This window comes from Hypanus sabinus, unplaced genomic scaffold (genome assembly GCF_030144855.1).
Source record: "Hypanus sabinus isolate sHypSab1 unplaced genomic scaffold, sHypSab1.hap1 scaffold_762, whole genome shotgun sequence".
Taxonomy (NCBI): domain Eukaryota; kingdom Metazoa; phylum Chordata; class Chondrichthyes; order Myliobatiformes; family Dasyatidae; genus Hypanus; species Hypanus sabinus.
The window spans coordinates 163,540-186,739 of NW_026781613.1; the positions used below are offsets into that span (position 1 = coordinate 163,540).

Below are 23,200 nucleotides of genomic sequence, written 5' to 3' on the forward strand. Positions count from 1 at the left end.
CTGTAGTTTTGTGTTGTTTCAGGTAGTCTAGTGTAGTTTTGTGTTGTTTTAGGAAGTCCAGTGTAGTTTTGTGTTGTTTCAGGTAGTCTTCTGTAGTTTTGTGTTGTTTCAGGTAGTCTAGTGTAGTTTTGTGTTGTTTTAGGAAGTCCTGTGTAGTTTTGTGTTGTTTCAGGTAGTCTAGTGTAGTTTTGTGTTGTTTCAGATTGTCTAGTGTAGTTTTGTGTCGCTTCAGGTAGTCTGGTGTAGTCTTGTGTCTTTTCACGTAGTCTAGTGTAGTTTTGTGTTGTTTCAGGTAGTCTAGTGTAGTTTTATGTTGTTTCAGGTAGTCTGGTGTAGTTTTGTGTTGTTTGACATTGTCTTGGGTAGTTCTGCTTTACCTCATGTAGTCTAGTGCTGATTCGTGTTGTCTCAGCTGTCTAGTGTAGTTTTGTGTTGTCCCATATAGTCTAGTGTAGTTTTGTGTTGTTTCACATCGTCTAGTGTAGATTTGTGTTGTTTCAGGTAGTCTTGTGTAGTTTTCTGTTGCTGGACAGGGTATAGGGTAGCTCGACGTTGTTTCAGGGAGTCTAGTGTAGTTTTGTGTTGTTTCTGATTGTCTAGTGTAGTTTTGTGTCGCTTCAGGTAGTCTGGTGTAGTCTTGTGTCTTTTCACGTAGTCTAGTGTAGTTTTGTGTTGTTTCAGATTGTCTAGTGTAGTTTTGTGTTGTTTTAGGAAGTCCAGTGTAGTTTTGTGTTGTTTCTGATAGTCTAGTGTAGAATTGTGTTGTTTCAGGTAGTCTTCTGTAGTTTTGTGTTGTTTCAGGTAGTCTAGTGTAGTTTTGTGTCTTTTCAGGTAGTCTGGTATAGTTTTGTGTTGTTTCAGGTAATCCAGTGTAGTTTAGTGTTCTTTCAGGTAGTCTTCTGTAGTTTTGTGTTGTTTCAGGTAGTCTAGTGTAGTTTTGTGTTGTTTTAGGAAGTCCAGTGTAGTTTTGTGTTGTTTCAGATAGTCTGGTGTAGTTTTGTGTTGTTTCAGGTAATCCAGTGTAGTTTTGTGTTGTTTCAGGTAGTCTTCTGTAGTTTTGTGTTGTTTCAGGTAGTCTAGTGTAGTTTTGTGTCTTTTCAGGTAGTCTGGTGTAGTTTTGTGTTGTTTCAGGTAATCCAGTGTAGTTTAGTGTTGTTTCAGGTAGTCTTCTGTAGTTTTGTGTTGTTTCAGGTAGTCTAGTGTAGTTTTGTGTTGTTTCAGGTAGTCTAGTGTAGTTTTGTTTTGTTTCAGGTAGTCTAGTGTAGATTTGTTTGTTTCAGGTAATCTGGTGTAGTTTTGTATTGTTTCTTATTTTCTAGACTGGTTTTCTGTTGTTTCAGATTGTCTAGTCTACTTTTGTGTTGTTTTACGTATTCTAGTGTAGGTTGGTATTGTTTAACTTACTCTAGTGTAGATTTGTGTTGTTTCAGGTAGTTTTGTGTAGTTTTCCGTTGCTGGACAGTGTATAGGGTAGCTCGACGTTATTTCCGGTAGTCTAGTGTAGTTTTGTGTTGTTTCTGATTGTCTAGTGTAGTTTTGTGTCGCTTTGGGTAGTCTGGTGTAGTCTTGTGTCTTTTCACGTAGTCTAGTGTAGTTTTGTGTTGTTTCAGATTGTCTAGTGTAGTTTTGTGTCGTTTCAGGTAGTCTGGTGTAGTCTTGTGTCTTTTCGGTTAGTCTAGTGTAGTTTTGCGTTGTTTCAGATTGTCCAGTGTAGTTTTCTGTTGTTTCAGATAGTCTAGTGTAGATTTGTGTTGTTTCAGGTAGTCTAGTGTAGTTTTGTGTTGTTTCAGGTAGTCTAGTGTAGATTTGTTTGTTTCAGGTAATCTGGTGTAGTTTTGTATTGTTTCTTATTTTCTAGACTGGTTTTCTGTTGTTTCAGATTGTCTAGTCTACTTTTGTGTTGTTTTACGTATTCTAGTGTAGGTTGGTAGTGTTTAACTTACTCTAGTGTAGTTTTGTGTTCAGGTAGTCTCGTGTAGTTTTGTGTTGTTTCACATAGTCCAGTGTAGTTTTGTATTGCTTCACGTAGTCGAGTGTAGTCTGGTGTTGCTGCAGGTAGTCTAATATAGTTTTGTGTTGTTTCAGGTAGTCTAATGTAGTTTTGTGTTGTTTCAGGTAGTCTGGTGTAGTTTTGTGTTGTTTCAGGTAATCCAGTGTAGTTTAGTGTTGTTTCAGGTAGTCTAATGTCGTTTTGTGTTGTTTCAGGTAGTCTTCTGTAGTTTTTTGTTGTTTCAGGTAGTCTAGTGTAGTTTTGTGTCTTTTCAGGTAGTCTGGTATAGTTTTGTGTTGATTCAGGTAATCCAGTGTAGTTTAGTGTTCTTTCAGGTAGTCTTCTGTAGTTTTGTGTTGTTTCAGGTAGTCTAGTGTAGTTTTGTGTTGTTTTAGGAAGTCCAGTGTAGTTTTGTGTTGTTTCAGATAGTCTGGTGTAGTTTTGTGTTGTTTCAGGTAATCCAGTGTAGTTTAGTGTTGTTTCAGGTAGTCTAATGTCGTTTTGTGTTGTTTCAGGTAGTCTTCTGTAGTTTTGTGTTGTTTCAGGTAGTCTAGTGTAGTTTTGTGTCTTTTCAGGTAGTCTGGTATAGTTTTGTGTTGTTTCAGGTAATCCAGTGTAGTTTAGTGTTCTTTCAGGTAGTCCTCTGTAGTTTTGTGTTGTTTCAGGTAGTCTAGTGTAGTTTTGTGTTGTTTTAGGAAGTCCAGTGTAGTTTTGTGTTGTTTCAGATAGTCTGGTGTAGTTTTGTGTTGTTTCAGGTAATCCAGTGTAGTTTTGTGTTGTTTCAGGTAGTCTTCTGTAGTTTTGTGTTGTTTCAGGTAGTCTAGTGTAGTTTTGTGTCTTTTCAGGTAGTCTGGTGTAGTTTTGTGTTGTTTCAGGTAATCCAGTGTAGTTTAGTGTTGTTTCAGGTAGTCTTCTGTAGTTTTGTGTTGTTTCAGGTAGTCTAGTGTAGTTTTGTGTTGTTTCAGGTAGTCTAGTGTAGTTTTGTTTTGTTTCAGGTAGTCTAGTGTAGATTTGTTTGTTTCAGGTAATCTGGTGTAGTTTTGTATTGTTTCTTATTTTCTAGACTGGTTTTCTGTTGTTTCAGATTGTCTAGTCTACTTTTGTGTTGTTTTACGTATTCTAGTGTAGGTTGGTATTGTTTAACTTACTCTAGTGTAGATTTGTGTTGTTTCAGGTGGTTTTGTGTAGTTTTCCGTTGCTGGACAGTGTATAGGGTAGCTCGACGTTATTTCCGGTAGTCTAGTGTAGTTTTGTGTTGTTTCTGATTGTCTAGTGTAGTTTTGTGTCGCTTCGGGTAGTCTGGTGTAGTCTTGTGTCTTTTCGGTTAGTCTAGTGTAGTTTTGCGTTGTTTCAGATTGTCCAGTGTAGTTTTCTGTTGTTTCAGATAGTCTAGTGTAGATTTGTGTTGTTTCAGGTAGTCTAGTGTAGTTTTGTGTTGTTTCAGGTAGTCTAGTGTAGATTTGTTTGTTTCAGGTAATCTGGTGTAGTTTTGTATTGTTTCTTATTTTCTAGACTGGTTTTCTGTTGTTTCAGATTGTCTAGTCTACTTTTGTGTTGTTTTACGTATTCTAGTGTAGGTTGGTAGTGTTTAACTTACTCTAGTGTAGTTTTGTGTTCAGGTAGTCTCGTGTAGTTTTGTGTTGTTTCACATAGTCCAGTGTAGTTTTGTATTGCTTCACGTAGTCGAGTGTAGTCTGGTGTTGCTGCAGGTAGTCTAATATAGTTTTGTGTTGTTTCAGGTAGTCTAATGTAGTTTTGTGTTGTTTCAGGTAGTCTGGTGTAGTTTTGTGTTGTTTCAGGTAATCCAGTGTAGTTTAGTGTTGTTTCAGGTAGTCTAATGTCGTTTTGTGTTGTTTCAGGTAGTCTTCTGTAGTTTTTTGTTGTTTCAGGTAGTCTAGTGTAGTTTTGTGTCTTTTCAGGTAGTCTGGTATAGTTTTGTGTTGTTTCAGGTAATCCAGTGTAGTTTAGTGTTCTTTCAGGTAGTCTTCTGTAGTTTTGTGTTGTTTCAGGTAGTCTAGTGTAGTTTTGTGTTGTTTTAGGAAGTCCAGTGTAGTTTTGTGTTGTTTCAGATAGTCTGGTGTAGTTTTGTGTTGTTTCAGGTAATCCAGTGTAGTTTAGTGTTGTTTCAGGTAGTCTGGTGTAGTTTTGTGTTGTTTCAGGTAGTCTTCTGTAGTTTTGTGTTGTTTCAGGTAGTCTAGTGTAGTTTTGTGTCTTTTCAGGTAGTCTGGTGTAGTTTTGTGTTGTTTCAGGTAATCCAGTGTAGTTTAGTGTTGTTTCAGGTAGTCTTCTGTAGTTTTGTGTTGTTTCAGGTAGTCTAGTGTAGTTTTGTGTTGTTTCAGGTAGTCTAGTGTAGTTTTGTTTTGTTTCAGGTAGTCTAGTGTAGATTTGTTTGTTTCAGGTAATCTGGTGTAGTTTTGTATTGTTTCTTATTTTCTAGACTGGTTTTCTGTTGTTTCAGATTGTCTAGTCTACTTTTGTGTTGTTTTACGTATTCTAGTGTAGGTTGGTATTGTTTAACTTACTCTAGTGTAGATTTGTGTTGTTTCAGGTAGTTTTGTGTAGTTTTCCGTTGCTGGACAGTGTATAGGGTAGCTCGACGTTGTTTCAGGGAGTCTAGTGTAGTTTTGTGTTGTTTCAGGTAGTCTAGTGTAGTTTTGTGTTGTTTCTGATTGTCTAGTCTACTTTTGTGTTGTTTTACGTATTCTAGTGTAGGTTGGTAGTGTTTAACTTACTCTAGTGTAGTTTTGTGTTCAGGTAGTCTAGTGTAGTTTTGTGTTGTTTCACATAGTCTAGTGTAGTTTTGTTTTGACTCAGGTAATCTAGTGTAGTTTTGTGTCGTTTCACATAGTCCAGTGTAGTTTTGTATTGCTTCACGTAGTCGAGTGTAGTCTGGTGTTGCTGCAGGTAGTCTAATGTAGTTTTGTGTTGTTTCAGGTAGTCTAATGTAGTTTTGTGTTGTTTCAGGTAGTCTTGTGTAGTTTTGTGTCACTTCAGGTAGTCTAGTGTAGTTTTGTGTCTTTTCAGGTAGTCTGGTGTAGTTTTGTGTTGTTTCAGGTAATCCAGTGTAGTTTAGTGTTGTTTCAGGTAGTCTAATGTCGTTTTGTGTTGTTTCAGGTAGTCTAGTGTAGTTTTGTGTCATTTCAGGTAGTCTAGTGTAGTTTTGTGTCTTTTCAGGTAGTCTGGTGTAGTTTTGTGTTGTTTCAGGTAATCCAGTGTAGTTTAGTGTTGTTTCAGGTAGTCTAATGTCGTTTTGTGTTGTTTCAGGTAGTCTAGTGTAGTTTTGTATCTTTTCAGGTAGTCTGGTGTAGTTTTGTGTTGTTTCAGGTAATCCATTGTAGTTTAGTGTTGTTTCAGGTAGTCTGGTGTCGTTTTGTGTTGTTTCAGGTAGTCTTCTGTAGTTTAGTGTTGTTTCAGGTAGTCTAGTGTAGTTTTGTGTCTTTTCAGGTCGTCTGGTGTAGTTTTGTGTTGTTTCAGGTAATCCAGTGTAGTTTAGTGTTGTTTCAGGTTGTCTAATGTCCTTTTGTGTTGTTTCAGGTAGTCTAGTGTAGTTTTGTGTCATTTCAGGTAGTCTGGTGCAGTTTTGTGTTGTTTCAGGTAATCCAGTGTAGTTTAGTGTTGTTTCAGGTAGTCTAATGTCGTTTTGTGTTGTTTCAGGTAGTCTAGTGTAGTTTTGTGTCATTTCAGGTAGTCTAGTGTAGTTTTGTGTCTTTTCAGGTAGTCTGGTGTAGTTTTGTGTTGTTTCAGGTAATCCAGTGTAGTTTAGTGTTGTTTCAGGTAGTCTAATGTCGTTTTGTGTTGTTTCAGGTAGTCTAGTGTAGTTTTGTGTCATTTCAGGTAGTCTAGTGTAGTTTTGTGTCTTTTCAGGTAGTCTGGTGTAGTTTTGTGTTGTTTCAGGTAATCCAGTGTAGTTTAGTGTTGTTTCAGGTAGTCTAATGTCGTTTTGTGTTGTTTCAGGTAGTCTAGTGTAGTTTTGTATCTTTTCAGGTAGTCTGGTGTAGTTTTGTGTTGTTTCAGGTAATCCAGTGTAGTTTAGTGTTGTTTCAGGTAGTCTGGTGTAGTTTTGTGTTGTTTCAGGTTGTCTTCTGTAGTTTTGTGTTGTTTCAGGTAGTCTAGTGTAGTTTTGTGTCTTTTCAGGTAGTCTGGTGTAGTTTTGTGTTGTTTCAGGTAATCCAGTGTAGTTTAGTGTTGTTTCAGGTAGTCTTCTGTAGTTTTGTGTTGTTTCAGGTAGTCTAGTGTAGTTTTGTGTCTTTTCAGGTCGTCTGGTGTAGTTTTGTGTTGTTTCAGGTAATCCAGTGTAGTTTAGTGTTGTTTCAGGTTGTCTAATGTCCTTTTGTGTTGTTTCAGGTAGTCTAGTGTAGTTTTGTGTCATTTCAGGTAGTCTGGTGTAGTTTTGTGTTGTTTCAGGTAATCCAGTGTAGTTTTGTGTCGTTTCCTGTAATCTAGTGTAGTTTTGTGTCGTTTCAGGTAGTCTGGTGTAGTTTTGTGTTGTTTCAGGTCGTCTGGTGTAGTTTTGTGTTGTTTCAGGTAGTCTAGTGTAGTTTTGTGTTTTTTCCGATAGTCTAGTGTAGTTTTGTGTTGTTTCAGGTAGTCTGGTGTAGTTTTGTGTTGTTTCAGGTAGTCCGGTGTAGTTTTGTGTTGTTTCAGGTAGTCCGGTGTAGTTTTGTGTTGTTTCAGGTAGTCCGGTGTAGTTTTGTGTTGTTTCAGGTAGTCTGGTGTAGTTTTGTGTTGTTTCAGGTAGTCTGGTGTAGTTTTGTGTTGTTTCAGGTAGTCTGGTGTAGTTTTGTGTTGTTTCAGGTAGTCTGGTGTAGTTTTGTGTTGTTTCAGGTAGTCTGGTGTAGTTTTGTGTTGTTTCAGGTAGTGTGGTGTAGTTTTGTGTTGTTTCAGGTAGTCTAGTGTAGTTTTGTGTCATTTCAGGTAGTCTAGTGTAGTTTTGTGTCTTTTCAGGTAGTCTGGTGTAGTTTTGTGTTGTTTCAGGTAATCCAGTGTAGTTTAGTGTTGTTTCAGGTAGTCTAATGTCGTTTTGTGTTGTTTCAGGTAGTCTAGTGTAGTTTTGTGTCATTTCAGGTAGTCTAGTGTAGTTTTGTGTCTTTTCAGGTAGTCTGGTGTAGTTTTGTGTTGTTTCAGGTAATCCAGTGTAGTTTAGTGTTGTTTCAGGTAGTCTAATGTCGTTTTGTGTTGTTTCAGGTAGTCTAGTGTAGTTTTGTATCTTTTCAGGTAGTCTGGTGTAGTTTTGTGTTGTTTCAGGTAATCCAGTGTAGTTTAGTGTTGTTTCAGGTAGTCTGGTGTAGTTTTGTGTTGTTTCAGGTTGTCTTCTGTAGTTTTGTGTTGTTTCAGGTAGTCTAGTGTAGTTTTGTGTCTTTTCAGGTAGTCTGGTGTAGTTTTGTGTTGTTTCAGGTAATCCAGTGTAGTTTAGTGTTGTTTCAGGTAGTCTTCTGTAGTTTAGTGTTGTTTCAGGTTGTCTAATGTCCTTTTGTGTTGTTTCAGGTAGTCTAGTGTAGTTTTGTGTCGTTTCAGGTAGTCTGGAGTAGTTTTGTGTTGTTTCAGGTCGTCCAGTGTAGTTTTGTTTTCTTTCAGGTAGTCTAGTGTAGTTTTGTGTTGTTTCAGGTAGTCTAGTGTAGTTTTGTGTTGTTTCAGGTTGTCCAGTGTAGTTTTGTGTTGTTTCAGGTAGTCTGGAGTAGTTTTGTGTTGTTTCAGGTCGTCCAGTGTAGTTTTGTTTTCTTTCAGGTAGTCTAGTGTAGTTTTGTGTTGTTTCAGGTAGTCTAGTGTAGTTTTGTGTTGTTTCAGATTGTCTAGTCTACTTTTGTGTTGTTTTACGTGTTCTAGTGTAGGTTGGTATTGTTTCAGGTAGTCTAGTGTAGTTTTGTGTCTTTTCAGGTAGTCTGGTGTAGTTTTGTGTTGTTTCAGGTAATCCAGTGTAGTTTAGTGTTGTTTCAGGTAGTCTAATGTCGTTTTGTGTTGTTTCAGGTAGTCTAGTGTAGTTTTGTGTCATTTCAGGTAGTCTAGTGTAGTTTTGTGTCTTTTCAGGTAGTCTGGTGTAGTTTTGTGTTGTTTCAGGTAATCCAGTGTAGTTTAGTGTTGTTTCAGGTAGTCTAATGTCGTTTTGTGTTGTTTCAGGTAGTCTAGTGTAGTTTTGTATCTTTTCAGGTAGTCTGGTGTAGTTTTGTGTTGTTTCAGGTAATCCATTGTAGTTTAGTGTTGTTTCAGGTAGTCTGGTGTCGTTTTGTGTTGTTTCAGGTAGTCTTCTGTAGTTTAGTGTTGTTTCAGGTAGTCTAGTGTAGTTTTGTGTCTTTTCAGGTCGTCTGGTGTAGTTTTGTGTTGTTTCAGGTAATCCAGTGTAGTTTAGTGTTGTTTCAGGTTGTCTAATGTCCTTTTGTGTTGTTTCAGGTAGTCTAGTGTAGTTTTGTGTCATTTCAGGTAGTCTGGTGCAGTTTTGTGTTGTTTCAGGTAATCCAGTATAGTTTAGTGTTGTTTCAGGTAGTCTAATGTCGTTTTGTGTTGTTTCAGGTAGTCTAGTGTAGTTTTGTGTCATTTCAGGTAGTCTAGTGTAGTTTTGTGTCTTTTCAGGTAGTCTGGTGTAGTTTTGTGTTGTTTCAGGTAATCCAGTGTAGTTTAGTGTTGTTTCAGGTAGTCTAATGTCGTTTTGTGTTGTTTCAGGTAGTCTAGTGTAGTTTTGTGTCATTTCAGGTAGTCTAGTGTAGTTTTGTGTCTTTTCAGGTAGTCTGGTGTAGTTTTGTGTTGTTTCAGGTAATCCAGTGTAGTTTAGTGTTGTTTCAGGTAGTCTAATGTCGTTTTGTGTTGTTTCAGGTAGTCTAGTGTAGTTTTGTATCTTTTCAGGTAGTCTGGTGTAGTTTTGTGTTGTTTCAGGTAATCCAGTGTAGTTTAGTGTTGTTTCAGGTAGTCTGGTGTAGTTTTGTGTTGTTTCAGGTTGTCTTCTGTAGTTTTGTGTTGTTTCAGGTAGTCTAGTGTAGTTTTGTGTCTTTTCAGGTAGTCTGGTGTAGTTTTGTGTTGTTTCAGGTAATCCAGTGTAGTTTAGTGTTGTTTCAGGTAGTCTTCTGTAGTTTTGTGTTGTTTCAGGTAGTCTAGTGTAGTTTTGTGTCTTTTCAGGTCGTCTGGTGTAGTTTTGTGTTGTTTCAGGTAATCCAGTGTAGTTTAGTGTTGTTTCAGGTTGTCTAATGTCCTTTTGTGTTGTTTCAGGTAGTCTAGTGTAGTTTTGTGTCATTTCAGGTAGTCTGGTGTAGTTTTGTGTTGTTTCAGGTAATCCAGTGTAGTTTTGTGTCGTTTCCTGTAATCTAGTGTAGTTTTGTGTCGTTTCAGGTAGTCTGGTGTAGTTTTGTGTTGTTTCAGGTCGTCTGGTGTAGTTTTGTGTTGTTTCAGGTAGTCTAGTGTAGTTTTGTGTTTTTTCCGATAGTCTAGTGTAGTTTTGTGTTGTTTCAGGTAGTCTGGTGTAGTTTTGTGTTGTTTCAGGTAGTCCGGTGTAGTTTTGTGTTGTTTCAGGTAGTCCGGTGTAGTTTTGTGTTGTTTCAGGTAGTCCGGTGTAGTTTTGTGTTGTTTCAGGTAGTCCGGTGTAGTTTTGTGTTGTTTCAGGTAGTCTGGTGTAGTTTTGTGTTGTTTCAGGTAGTCTGGTGTAGTTTTGTGTTGTTTCAGGTAGTCTGGTGTAGTTTTGTGTTGTTTCAGGTAGTCTGGTGTAGTTTTGTGTTGTTTCAGGTAGTGTGGTGTAGTTTTGTGTTGTTTCAGGTAGTCTAGTGTAGTTTTGTGTCATTTCAGGTAGTCTAGTGTAGTTTTGTGTCTTTTCAGGTAGTCTGGTGTAGTTTTGTGTTGTTTCAGGTAATCCAGTGTAGTTTAGTGTTGTTTCAGGTAGTCTAATGTCGTTTTGTGTTGTTTCAGGTAGTCTAGTGTAGTTTTGTGTCATTTCAGGTAGTCTAGTGTAGTTTTGTGTCTTTTCAGGTAGTCTGGTGTAGTTTTGTGTTGTTTCAGGTAATCCAGTGTAGTTTAGTGTTGTTTCAGGTAGTCTAATGTCGTTTTGTGTTGTTTCAGGTAGTCTAGTGTAGTTTTGTATCTTTTCAGGTAGTCTGGTGTAGTTTTGTGTTGTTTCAGGTAATCCAGTGTAGTTTAGTGTTGTTTCAGGTAGTCTGGTGTAGTTTTGTGTTGTTTCAGGTTGTCTTCTGTAGTTTTGTGTTGTTTCAGGTAGTCTAGTGTAGTTTTGTGTCTTTTCAGGTAGTCTGGTGTAGTTTTGTGTTGTTTCAGGTAATCCAGTGTAGTTTAGTGTTGTTTCAGGTAGTCTTCTGTAGTTTAGTGTTGTTTCAGGTTGTCTAATGTCCTTTTGTGTTGTTTCAGGTAGTCTAGTGTAGTTTTGTGTCATTTCAGGTAGTCTGGTGTAGTTTTGTGTTGTTTCAGGTAATCCAGTGTAGTTTTGTGTCGTTTCCTGTAATCTAGTGTAGTTTTGTGTCGTTTCAGGTAGTCTGGTGTAGTTTTGTGTTGTTTCAGGTCGTCTGGTGTAGTTTTGTGTTGTTTCAGGTAGTCTAGTGTAGTTTTGTGTTTTTTCCGATAGTCTAGTGTAGTTTTGTGTTGTTTCAGGTAGTCTGGTGTAGTTTTGTGTTGTTTCAGGTAGTCCGGTGTAGTTTTGTGTTGTTTCAGGTAGTCCGGTGTAGTTTTGTGTTGTTTCAGGTAGTCCGGTGTAGTTTTGTGTTGTTTCAGGTAGTCTGGTGTAGTTTTGTGTTGTTTCAGGTAGTCTGGTGTAGTTTTGTGTTGTTTCAGGTAGTGTGGTGTAGTTTTGTGTTGTTTCAGGTAGTCTAGTGTAGTTTTGTGTTGTTTCAGGTAGTCCGGTGTAGTTTTGTGTTGTTTCAGGTAGTCCGGTGTAGTTTTGTGTTGTTTCAGGTAGTCTGGTGTAGTTTTGTGTTGTTTCAGGTAGTCTGGTGTAGTTTTGTGTTGTTTCAGGTAGTCTGGTGTAGTTTTGTGTTGTTTCAGGTAGTGTGGTGTAGTTTTGTGTTGTTTCAGGTAGTCTGGTGTAGTTTTGTGTTGTTTCAGGTAGTGTGGTGTAGTTTTGTGTTGTTTCAGGTAGTCCGGTGTAGTTTTGTGTTGTTTCAGGTAGTCTGGTGTAGTTTTGTGTTGTTTCAGGTAGCACTGTGGTCCTGGTGAACGCTCCTTTGTTTGTACTGTACCAGCAGTTATGGTGCTGAGCAGTTGCGCTGGGGGGGGGCATCACTCTGCCTCTCTCCCCTACCTCCCGCTTCACCTCTTCCCTCCCTCCGTCCGCCGTCCCTTCTGCTAGCCCCTCTGCCTTGCGTCCCCTCAGTCCCAGACGCTCCCCAGGACAGGAGGGGTTGTCCGCACTTGCGGGCTGCCTCCCCACCACCTCGCGCAGCTTGGGAGGTCTCAATCAGCTCGTGGCATGTGGAACTAATTTCCTTCGTCTTTTTGTCCTCCATTCCCCTCCCCCTCATCCCTCTACCTCCCCTCACCCCTCTCCACCCCCAATGCTCTCCTTCCGCTCCCCCTCACGCCCTCCTTCTCCTCTCCACTCCTCCCTCCTGCCTACCCTCCCCTTTCACTACCTGCCTCTATCTCATTCTGATCCACCATCAACTCTCAAACGCTGCCCTCACCACTCCTTTTTCTCTCCCCTCTCTCTTCCACTCACCTCTCTGCCTTCCCTCTCCCTCGCCTCTCCTCCCTCCCTCTCCCTCACGTCTCCCCTTCTCCCTCCCCTCCCCTCTGACCCCTCCCTCCCCATCACCTCTCCGCCCTCCCTCCCCCCTTCTCTTCCCCACCTCTCCTCCTCTCCTCCCCCTCCCTCCTCCCTACGTTCTCTCCCCTTCCCTCTGCCCCACTGTCCCCCTCCTTCTATCTACTCCCACCCTCCACTCTCCCCCTTCCCCTCTTCCCCTAACCCTACTCCTTTCCCCATCCTCCCTCCCCCTACACCTACACCCTCTCCTCATCTCTCCCCCCACATCCGACACACACCCCTCCACTCTCCCCCTCCAACCCCTCCTGCCCCACTCTCCCATCCACTTCTCTCTCTGCCCCCTCTCACTCCCCCTCTCCGCCTCCCTCCCACCCCTCTGCCCCTCCGGTCACAGGTGGAGCCTGTGATCAAGACCAGCGTCCCCTCGCTCCTGTACCAGATGATCCTTTACAGCTGCCCGTCCTCCTACGACCAGTCCAGACTCAGTCCCACCACCGACTGCTTCCTCAACGGCAACTCCACCGCCCTCTTCACCGGCTGCGTCCAGGTGATCGCCGTCTGGGGCATCGGCACCAAACCTGGGCAGGTACGTCCGCCCCGCCAACCAGGCCCAAGAGAGCCCTGGGCAACAGAATGGGCTTGGTACTGATTAAGGTCCAGGGAACCGGGGCAGGAAAGTACCAGGCTTCAGCCTGGGCCTAGTGCCGACCACCAGCCCTGGATAATGGGAGAAACCAAGTCAGGAAAGTCCCAGTGCTCAGCCCGGGCCTAGTGCCGACAATCAGCCCTGGTTAAAGGGAGAAACAAGTCAGGAAAGTCCCAGGGCTCAGCCCAGGCCTAGTGCCAACAACCAGCCCTGGTTAAAGGGAGAAACAAGTCAGGAAAGTCCCAGGGCTCAGCCCGGGCCTAGTGCCGACAACCAGCCCTGGTTAAAGGGAGAAACAAGTCAGGAAAGTCCCAGGGCTCAGCCCGGGCCTAGTACCGACAACCAGCCCTGGTTAAAGGGAGAAACTGAGGCAGGAAAGTCCCAAGCTGCATTTCCGCCATTGTGCTGCCAATCAGCCCCCGGCACCATAGGGCTTGGTGAATTCGGGGCTGGAGAGTCCCAGGCTGCAGCTCGGGCCTAATGTTTGCCCCTCAGACTGGGAAACTCGCACCCGCACCTGGGGCACGGGACATCCCTCCCTGCCGTCATTTGCCCGGCAAGGGAGCAGGAAAGTGGTCAGGCTTCAACCCGGGCCTAGTGCCAAACCCACCCCACCCCACCCCTCACCCACCACATTGCCTGGAGAATGCCCGGGACAAGAAAGAAACAGCCCAAGGTTTCGGGCCTAGCAGTTTCCTGGGGCTACCCAGCCCCGTATCCTCCAAGGGAGGGTGGGTAGATGGAGGGGTAGGAGGGGTTGGGGGTACAGACTACAAACAGGACTGATAAATCTCCTCCACTCCCCCCCACCTCTCCCCGTCAACAGTCTCTGATTTACCCAGATGAGGCGGGATTCTCACTGGGGGCGAAGGGCGATCCCAATTTCTATGTCCTGCAGGTCCACTACGACAACCGAGGCAACAGGACAGGTAGGGGGGAGCCGGGAGGGTGGTGGGCTTCACACCAGAGCCTTCCCACCCAACATCTTCCCCTCACCCCCAGATGCACCCTCCTCCGTCACCAACTCTCCACACACCCAACACCCACCGTACCCCCCGGACACTCTTCCCTGTCACCGGCTCCCCCCCATGTTGTCCGGCTAGCCCTTTAAACTGCTCCGAGATCAGTCTGGGAATTTCTCAAACGTCCCGAGTGTGTCTGCCTCTGACACCAGCCCGGGCAGGACGTTCCACGCACCCACCACTCCCCGTGGGTAAAACAAATACCTCCAACATTCCCCACTGAACGTACCTCCGACCACCGAGAAATTTTCCACCTTAGCGTTGCCCAGTTCCATCCTGGGAACAAGTCCTTGGCCGTCCGCTCGATCTGTGACCCTTATCGTCTTATACACCTCGGTCTAGTCTCGTCTCACCTTCCTTCCCTCCAAAGAGAAAAGCTCACTCAACCTCTCCTCATAAAGCACCCTCTCTAATCTGTCAGCATCCCCGTGAATCTCCTCTTCACGCTCTCTAATCCAGGCAGCGTCCTGGTGAAACTCCTCTGCACCCTCTCTAATCTGTCAGCATCCCCGTGAATCTCCTCTTCACGCTCTCTAATCCAGGCAGCGTCAGGGTGAATCTCCTCTGCACCCTCTCTAATCCAGGCAGCGTCCCGGTGAATCTCCTCTGCACCCTCTCTAATCCAGGAAGCGTCCCGGTGAATCTCCTCTGCAACCTCTCTAATCCAGGCAACGTCCTGGTGAATCTGCTCTGCACCCTCTCTAATCCAGGCAGCGTCCTGGTGAATCTCCTCTGCACCCTCTCTAATCCAGACAGCGTCCTGGTGAATCTCCTCTGCACCCTCTCTAATCCAGGCAGTGTCCCGGTGAATCTCCTCTGCACCCTCTCTAATCCAGACAGCATCCTGGTGAATCTCCTCTGTACCCTCTCTAATCCAGGCAGCATCCTGCTGAATCTCCTCTGCACCCTCTCTAATCCAGGCAGCGTCCCGGTGAATCTCCTCTGCACCCTCTCTAATCCAGGCAGCGTCCTGGAAAATCTCCTCTGCACCCTCTCTAATCCAGGCAGTGTCCTGGTGAATCTCCTCTGCACCCTCTCTAATCCAGGCAGCGTCCTGGTGAATCTCCTCTGCACCCTCTCTAATCCAGGCAGCGTCCCGGTGAATCTCCTCTGCACCCTTTCTAATCCAGGCAGCGTCCTGGTGAATCTCCTCTGCACCCTCTCTAATCCAGGCAGCGTCCTGGTGAATCTCCTCTGCACCCTCTCTAATCCAGGCAGCGTCCTGGTGAATCTCCTCTGCACCCTCTCTAATCCAGGCAGCGTCACGGTGAATCTCCTCTGCACCCTCTCTAATCCAGGCAGCGTCCCGGTGAATCTCCTCCGCACTCTCTCTAATCCAGGCAGCGTCCCGGTGAATCTCCTCTGCAACCTCTCTAATCCAGGCAGCGTCCTGGTGAATCTCCTCTGCACCCTCTCTAATCCAGGCAGCGTCCCGGTGAATCTCCTCTGCACCCTCTCTAATCCAGGCAGCGTCCGGTGAATCTCCTCTGCACCCTCTCTAATCCAGACAGTGTCCTGGTGAATCTCCTCTGCACCCTCTCTAATTCAGGCAGCGTCCTGCTGAATCTCCTCTGCAACCTCTCTAATACAGGCAGCGTCCTGGTGAATCTCCTCTGCACCCTCTCTAATTCAGGCAGCGTCCCGGTGAATCTCCTCTGCACCCTCTCAAATCCAGGCAACATCCTGGTGAAGCTCCCCTGCACCCTCTCTAATCCAGGCAGCATCCCGGTGAATCTCCTGTGCAGCCTCTCTAATCCAGGCAGCGTCCCGGTGAATCTCCTCTGCACCCTCTCGAATCCAGGCAGCGTCCCGGTGAATCTCCTCTGCACCCTCTCTAATCCAGGCAGCATCCTGGTGAATCTCCTCTGCACCCTCTCTAATCCAGGCAGCGTCCCGGTGAATCTCCTTTGCAGCCTCTCTAATCCAGGCAGCGTCCCGGTGAATCTCCTCTGCACCCTCTCTATATCCAGCCAGCGTCCTGATGAATCTCCTCTGCACCCTCTCTAATCCAGGCAGCGTACCGGTGAATCTCCTCTGCACCCTCTCTAATCCAGGCAGCATCCCGGTAAATCTCCTCTGCACCCTCTCTAATCCAGGCAGCGTCCTGATGAATCTCCTCTGCACCCTCTCTAATCCAGGCAGCGTCCCGGTGAATCTCCTCTGCACCCTCTCTAATCCAGGCAGCGTCCCGGTGAATCTCCTCTGCACCCTCTCTAATCCGGGCAGCGTCCTGGTGAATCTCCTCTGCACCCTCTCTAATCCGGGCAGCGTCCCGGTGAATCTCCTCTGCACCCTCTCAAATCCGGGCAGCGTCCTGGTGAATCTCCTCTGCACCCTCTCTAATCCGGGCAGCGTCCTGGTGAATCTCCTCTGCACCCTCTCTAATCCAGCCAGCGTCCTGTTGAATCTCCTCTGCAACATCTCAAATCCAGGCAGCGTCCTGGTGAATCTCCTCTGCACCCTCTCTAATCCAGGCAGCGTCCTGGTGAATCTCCTCTGCACACTCTCTAATCCAGGCAGCTTCCCGGTGAATCTCCTCTGCACCCTCTCTAATCCAGGCAGCGTCCCGGTGAATCTCCTCTGCACCCTCTCTAATCCAGGCAGCGTCCGGTGAATCTCCTCTGCACCCTCTCTAATCCAGACAGTGTCCCGGTGAATCTCCTCTGCACCCTCTCTAATCCAGACAGTGTCCCGGTGAATCTCCTCTGCACCCTCTCTAATCCAGGCAGTGCCCCGGTGAATCTCCTCTGCACCCTCTCTTATCCAGGCAGCGTCCTGGTGAATCTCCTCTGCACCCTCTCTAATCCGGGCAGCGTCCTGGTGAATCTCCTCTGCACCCTCTCTAATCCAGACAGCTTCCTGGTGAATCTCCTCTGCACCCTCTCTAATCCAGACAGCATCCCGGTGAATCTCCTCTGCACCCTCTCTAATCCAGGCAGCATCCTGGTGAATGTCCTCTTCACCGTGTCTAAACCAGGCAGTGTCCTGGTGAATCTCCACCCTCTCTAATCCAGGCAGCATCCCGGTAAATCTCCTCTGCACCCTCTCTAATCCAGGCAGCGTCCTGATGAATCTCCTCTGCACCCTCTCTAATCCAGGCAGCATCCCGGTGAATCTCCTCTGCACCCTCTCTAATCCAGGCAGCGTCCCGGTGAATCTCCTCTGCACCCTCTCTAATCCGGGCAGCGTCCTGGTGAATCTCCTCTGCACCCTCTCTAATCCGGGCAGCGTCCCGGTGAATCTCCTCTGCACCCTCTCAAATCCGGGCAGCGTCCTGGTGAATCTCCTCTGCACCCTCTCTAATCCGGGCAGCGTCCTGGTGAATCTCCTCTGCACCCTCTCTAATCCAGGCAGCGTCCTGTTGAATCTCCTCTGCAACATCTCTAATCCAGGCAGCGTCCTGGTGAATCTCCTCTGCACCCTCTCTAATGCAGGCAGCGTCCTGGTGAATCTCCTCTGCACACTCTCTAATCCAGGCAGCTTCCCGGTGAATCTCCTCTGCACCCTCTCTAATCCAGGCAGCGTCCCGGTGAATCTCCTCTGCACCCTCTCTAATCCAGGCAGCGTCCTGGTGAATCTCCTCTGCACCCTCTCTAATCCAGGCAGCGTCCTGGTGAATCTCCTCTGCACCCTCTCTAATCCGGGCAGCGTCCTGGTGAATCTCCTCTGCACCCTCTCTAATCCAGACAGCGTCCTGGTGAATCTCCTCTGCACCCTCTCTAATCCAGACAGCATCCCGGTGAATCTCCTCTGCACCCTCTCTAATCCAGGCAGCATCCTGGTGAATGTCCTCTTCACCGTGTCTAAACCAGGCAGTGTCCTGGTGAATCTCCACCCTCTCTAATCCAGACAGCGTCCCGGTGAATGTCCTCTGCACCCTCTCCAATCCAGGCAGCGTCCCGGTGAATCTCCTCTGCACCCTCTCTAATCCAGGCAGCATCCTGGTGAATCTCTTCTGCACCCTCTCTAATCCAGGCAGCGTTCTGGTGAATCTCCTCTGCACCCTCTCTAATCCAGGCAGCATCCCGGTGAATCTCCTCTGCACCCTCTCTAATCCAGGCAGCGTCCCGGTGAATCTCCTCTGCACCCTCTCTGATCCAGGTAGCATCCCTGTGAATCTCCTCTGCACCCTCTCTAATCCAGTCAGTGTCCTGGTGAATCTCCTCTGCACCCTCTCTAATCCAGGCAGCGTGCTGGTGAATCTCCTCTGCACCCTCTCTAATCCAGGCAGCGTCCTGGTGAATCTCCTCTGCACTCTCTCTAATCCAGGCAGCGTCCTGGTGAATCTCCTCTGCACCCTCTCTAATCCAGGCAGCATCCTGGTGAATCTCCTCTGCACCCTCTCTAATCCAGGCAGCATCCCGGTGAATCTCCTCTGCACCGTTTCTAATCCAGGCAGCGTCCCGGTGAATCTCCTCTGCACCCTCTCCAATCCAGGCAGCGTCCCGGCGTATCTCCTCTGCACCCTCTCTAATCCAGGCAGCGTCCTGGTGAATCTCCTCTGCACCCTCTCTAATCCAGGCAGCGTCCCGGTGAACCCCCTCTGCACCCTCTCTAATCCAGGCAGCGTTCTGGTGAATCTCCTCTGCACCCTCTCTGATCCAGGCAGCATCCCGGTGAATCTCCTCTGCACCCTCTCTAATCCAGGCAGCATCCCGGTGAATCTCCTCTGCACCCTCTCTTATCCAGGCAGCGTCCTGGTGAATCTCCTCTGCACCCTCTCTTATCCAGGCAGCGTCCTGGTGAATCTCCTCTGCACCCTCTCTAATCCGGGCAGCGTCCTGGTGAATCTCCTCTGCACACTCTCTAATCCAGACAGCGTCCTGGTGAATCTCCTCTGCTCCCTCTCTAATCCAGACAGCAACCCGGTGAATCTCCTCTGCACCCTCTCTAATCCAGACAGCGTCCCGGTGAATGTCCTCTGCACCCTCTCCAATCCAGGCAACGTCCCGGTGAATCTCCTCTGCACCCTCTCTAATCCAGGCAGCATCCTGGTGAATCTCTTCTGCACCCTCTCTAATCCAGGCAGCGTTCTGGTGAATCTCCTCTGCACCCTCTCTAATCCAGGCAGCATCCCGGTGAATCTCCTCTGCACCCTCTCTAATCCAGGCAGCGTCCCGGTGAATCTCCTCTGCACCCTCTCTGATCCAGGCAGCGTCCCTGTGAATCTCCTCTGCACCCTCTCTAATCCAGGCAGCGTCCCGGTGAATCTCCTCTGCACCCTCTCTAATCCAGGCAGCATCCTGGTGAATGTCCTCTTCACCGTCTCTAAACCAGGCAGTGTCCTGGTGAATCTCCACCCTCTCTAATCCAGACAGCATCCCGGTGAATCTCCTCTGCACTCTCTCTAATCCAGTCAGTGTCCTGGTGAATCTCCTCTGCACCCTCTCTAATCCAGGCAGCGTGCTGGTGAATCTCCTCTGCACCCTCTCTAATCCAGGCAGCGTCCTGGTGAATCTCCGCTGCACTCTCTCTAATCCAGGCAGCGTCCTGGTGAATCTCCTCTGCACCCTCTCTAATCCAGGCAGCATCCTGGTGAATCTCCTCTGCATCCTCTCTATTCCAGGCAGCATCCCGGTGAATCTCCTCTGCACCCTCTCTAATCCAGGCAGCGTCCTGGTGAATGTCCTCTGCACCGTCTGTAATCCAGGCAGCGTCCCGGTGAATCTCCTCTGCACCCTCTCCAATCCAGGCAGCGTCCCGGTGTATCTCCTCTGCACCCTCTCTAATCCAGGCAGCGTCCTGGTGAATCTCCTCTGCACCCTCTCTAATCCAGGCAGCGTCCCGGTGAATCTCCTCTGCACCCTCTCTAATCCAGGCAGCGTCCCGGTGAATCTCCTCTGCACTCTCTCTAATCCAGGCAGCGTCCTGGTGAATCTCCTCTGCACCCTCTCTAATCCAGGCAGCATCCTGGTGAATCTCCTCTGCACCCTCTCTAATCCAGGCAGCATCCCGGTGAATCTCCTCTGCACCGTCTCTAATCCAGGCAGCGTCCCGGTGAATCTCCTCTGCACCCTCTCCAATCCAGGCAGCGTCCCGGTGTATCTCCTCTGCACCCTCTCTAATCCAGGCAGCGTCCTGGTGAATCTCCTCTGCACCCTCTCTAATCCAGGCAGCGTCCCGGTGAACCCCCTCTGCACCCTCTCTAATCCAGGCAGCGTTCTGGTGAATCTCCTCTGCACCCTCTCTGATCCAGGCAGCATCCCGGTGAATCTCCTCTGCACCCTCTCTAATCCAGGCAGCATCCCGGTGAATCTCCTCTGCACCCTCTCTTATCCAGGCAGCGTCCTGGTGAATCTCCTCTGCACCCTCTCTTATCCAGGCAGCGTCCTGGTGAATCTCCTCTGCAGCCTCTCTAATCCGGGCAGCGTCCTGGTGAATCTCCTCTGCACACTCTCTAATCCAGACAGCGTCCTGGTGAATCTCCTCTGCTCCCTCTCTAATCCAGACAGCAACCCGGTGAATCTCCTCTGCACCCTCTCTAATCCAGACAGCGTCCCGGTGAATGTCCTCTGCACCCTCTCCAATCCAGGCAGCGTCCCGGTGAATCTCCTCTGCACCCTCTCTAATCCAGGCAGCATCCTGGTGAATCTCTTCTGCACCCTCTCTAATCCAGGCAGCGTTCTGGTGAATCTCCTCTGCACCCTCTCTAATCCAGGCAGCATCCCGGTGAATCTCCTCTGCACCCTCTCTAATCCAGGCAGCGTCCCGGTGAATCTCCTCTGCACCCTCTCTGATCCAGGCAGCGTCCCTGTGAATCTCCTCTGCACCCTCTCTAATCCAGGCAGCGTCCCGGTGAATCTCCTCTGCACCCTCTCTAATCCAGGCAGCATCCTGGTGAATGTCCTCTTCACCGTCTCTAAACCAGGCAGTGTCCTGGTGAATCTCCACCCTCTCTAATCCAGACAGCATCCCGGTGAATCTCCTCTGCACTCTCTCTAATCCAGTCAGTTTCCTGGTGAATCTCCTCTGCACCCTCTCTAATCCAGGCAGCGTGCTGGTGAATCTCCTCTGCACCCTCTCTATTCCAGGCAGCATCCCGGTGAATCTCCTCTGCACCCTCTCTAATCCAGGCAGCGTCCTGGTGAATGTCCTCTGCACCGTCTCTAATCCAGGCAGCGTCCCGGTGAATCTCCTCTGCACCCTCTCCAATCCAGGCAGCGTCCCGGTGTATCTCCTCTGCACCCTCTCTAATCCAGGCAGCGTCCTGGTGAATCTCCTCTGCACCCTCTCTAATCCAGGCAGCGTCCCGGTGAATCTCCTCTGCACCCTCTCTAATCCAGGCAGCGTTCTGGTGAATCTCCTCTGCACCCTCTCTGATCCAGGCAGCATCCCGGTGAATCTCCTCTGCACCCTCTCTAATCCAGGCAGCGTCCCGGTGAAACTCCTCTGCACCCTCTCTGATCCAGGCAGCGTCCCTGTGCATCTCCTCTGCACCCTCTCTAACCCAGGCAGCGTCCTGGTGAATCTCCTCTGCACCCTCTCTAGTCCAGGCAGCGTCCTGGTGAATCTCCTCTGCACCCTCTCTAATCCGGGCAGCGTCCTGGTGAATCTCCTCTGCACCCTTTCTAATCCAGGCAGCGTCCTGGTGAATCTCCTCTGCACCCTCTCTAATCCAGGCAGCGTCCTGGTGAATCTCCTCTGCACCCTCTCTAATCCAGGCAGCGTCCTGGTGAATCTCCTCTGCACCCTCTCTAATCCAGGCAGCGTCCTGGTGAATCTCCTCTGCACCCTCTCTAATCCAGGCAGCGTCCTGGTGAATCTCCTCTGCACCCTCTCTAATCCAGGCAGCATCCTGGTGAATCTCCTCTGCACCCTCTCTAATCCAGTCAGCATCCCGGTGAATCTCCTCTGCACCCTCTCTAATCCAGGCAGCATCCCGGTGAATCTCCTCTGCACCCTCTCTAATCCAGGCAGCATCCTGGTGAATCTCCTCTGCACCCTCTCTAATCCAGGCAGCGTCCTGGTGAATCTCCTCTGCACCCTCTCTAATCCAGGCAGTGTCCTGGTGAATCTCCTCTGCACCCTCTCTAATCGAGTCAGTGTCCCGGTGAATCTCCTCTGCACCCTCTCTAATCCAGGCAGCATCCTGGTGAATCTCCTCTGCACCCTCTCTAATCCAGGCAGCGTCCTGGTGAATCTCCTCTGCACCCTCTCTAATCCAGGCAGCGTCCTGGTGAATCTCCTCTGCACCCTCTCTAATCCAGGCAGCGTCCTGGTGAATCTCCTCTGCACCCTCTCTAATCCAGGCAGCGTACTGGTGAATCTCCTCTGCACCCTCTCTAATCCAGGCAGCGTCCCGGTGAATCTCCTCTGCACCCTCTCTAATCCAGGCAGTGTCCTGGTGAATCTCCACTGCACCCTCTCTAACCCAGGCAGCGTCCCGGTAAAACTCCTCTGCACCCTCTCTAATCCAGGCAGAGTCCTGGTGAATCTCCACTGCACCCTCTCTAATCCAGGCAGTGTCCTGGTGAATCTCCTCTGCATCCTCTCTAATCCAGGCAGCGTCCCGGTGAATCTCCTCTGCATCCTCTCTAATCCAGGCAGCGTCCTGGTGAATCTCCTCTGCACCCTCTCTTTGAGGGATCTGTGGACTTGAGCCCCGAGATCACTCCGATCCCCCTCACTGCTGAGAATCCGGCCGTTGTCTCTGAACTCTGCCCTCACATTTGACCGTCCGGCACTTGTCCGCGTTAAACTGTATCTGCCAGCTCTCCGCCCGGCTCCGCTTCCCGTCCTTCCATAGCCCTCGGCGACTCCGCCACCCTCCGCTCCCCCCGCGGGGTTACTGGCCCACCCCTCCGCGCCTCTCCCCCCCCCCCGCCGGCCCTCGGCCAGGCCGCCCGTCACCGCCTCCTCGTTCCGCAGGCGTGATGGACTACTCCGGGTTCAGGCTGCACCTGACCCCGGAACTCCGGAGGTACGACGCTGGAATCCTCTGGACCGGGATTGCCCTCTTCCACACCCTCCTCATCCCTGCCCCCGTCCAGGCATACAGGACCTACGGATACTGTGACACGGGGCCCTTGACCCAGGTAAGGTGCTGCGGGGGAGAGCTCGGCTGTGGGAGGGGTTTCAGTGGGTGGGGGGGGGGAAGAGAGGGTGATGGGGGAGTGTCATACAGAAACATAGAAAGCCAACAGCACAATACAGGCCCTTCGGCCCACAAAGCTGTGCTGAACATGTCCCTACCATAGAAATTATTAGTATTACTCTCTAATTTTCTAAGCTCCATGTACCAATCCAAGAGTATCTTAACAGACCCTATCGTTTCCCCCTCCACCACCGTTGCCGACAGCCCGTTCCACACACTCACCACTCTCTGGGTGAAAAACTCACCCCTGACATCTCCTCTGTACCTACTCCCCAGCACCTCAAACCCGTGTCCTCTTGTGGCAACCGTTTCAGCCCCGGGGAAAAGCCTCTGACTATCCACACGATCAATGCCTCTCATCGTCTTGTACACCTCTATCGGGTCACCTCTCATCCTCCGTCACTCCGAGGAGAAAAGGCCGAGTTCACTCAACCTATTCTCATAAGGCATGCTCCCCAATCCGGGCAACATCCTTGTCAATCTCCTCTGCACCCTTTCTATGGTTTCCACGTCCTTCCTGTAGTGAGGCGACCGGAACTGAGCACAGTACTCCAAGTGGGGTCTGACCAGGGTCCGATAGAGCTGCAACATTACCTCTCGGCTCCTAAACTCAATCCCACGATTGATGAAGGCCAATTCACCGTACGCCTTCTTAACCACACCTGTGGGTTATGGGAGGGGATTTGGTGGGTGGGGGTGGACAGTGTCTGTGAGCCGTGGGGGAGGATTTGGTGGGTGGGGAGAGAGCGTGACGGGGGAGATT

The 23,200-nt window shown here is 48.2% G+C and overlaps 2 protein-coding genes across 2 annotated transcripts in view; both read left to right on the forward strand.

Annotated features, from left to right (window-relative positions):
• LOC132390087 (DBH-like monooxygenase protein 1) overlaps positions 1-22,217 on the forward strand; it is a 183,360-nt gene extending 161,143 nt beyond the window's left edge. Inside the window, exons 2-4 of the mRNA XM_059962677.1 lie at positions 12,070-12,261; positions 13,148-13,250; positions 22,090-22,217. Coding sequence (XP_059818660.1) covers positions 12,070-12,261; positions 13,148-13,250; positions 22,090-22,217 — 423 coding nt within the window. The remainder of the gene's footprint in view (positions 1-12,069; positions 12,262-13,147; positions 13,251-22,089) is intronic.
• The window catches only part of LOC132390088 (DBH-like monooxygenase protein 2 homolog), a 40,982-nt gene continuing 39,998 nt past the window's right edge, over positions 22,217-23,200 (forward strand). Inside the window, exon 1 of the mRNA XM_059962678.1 lies at positions 22,217-22,378. Within this exon, the coding sequence (XP_059818661.1) occupies positions 22,217-22,378 (162 nt within the window). The remainder of the gene's footprint in view (positions 22,379-23,200) is intronic.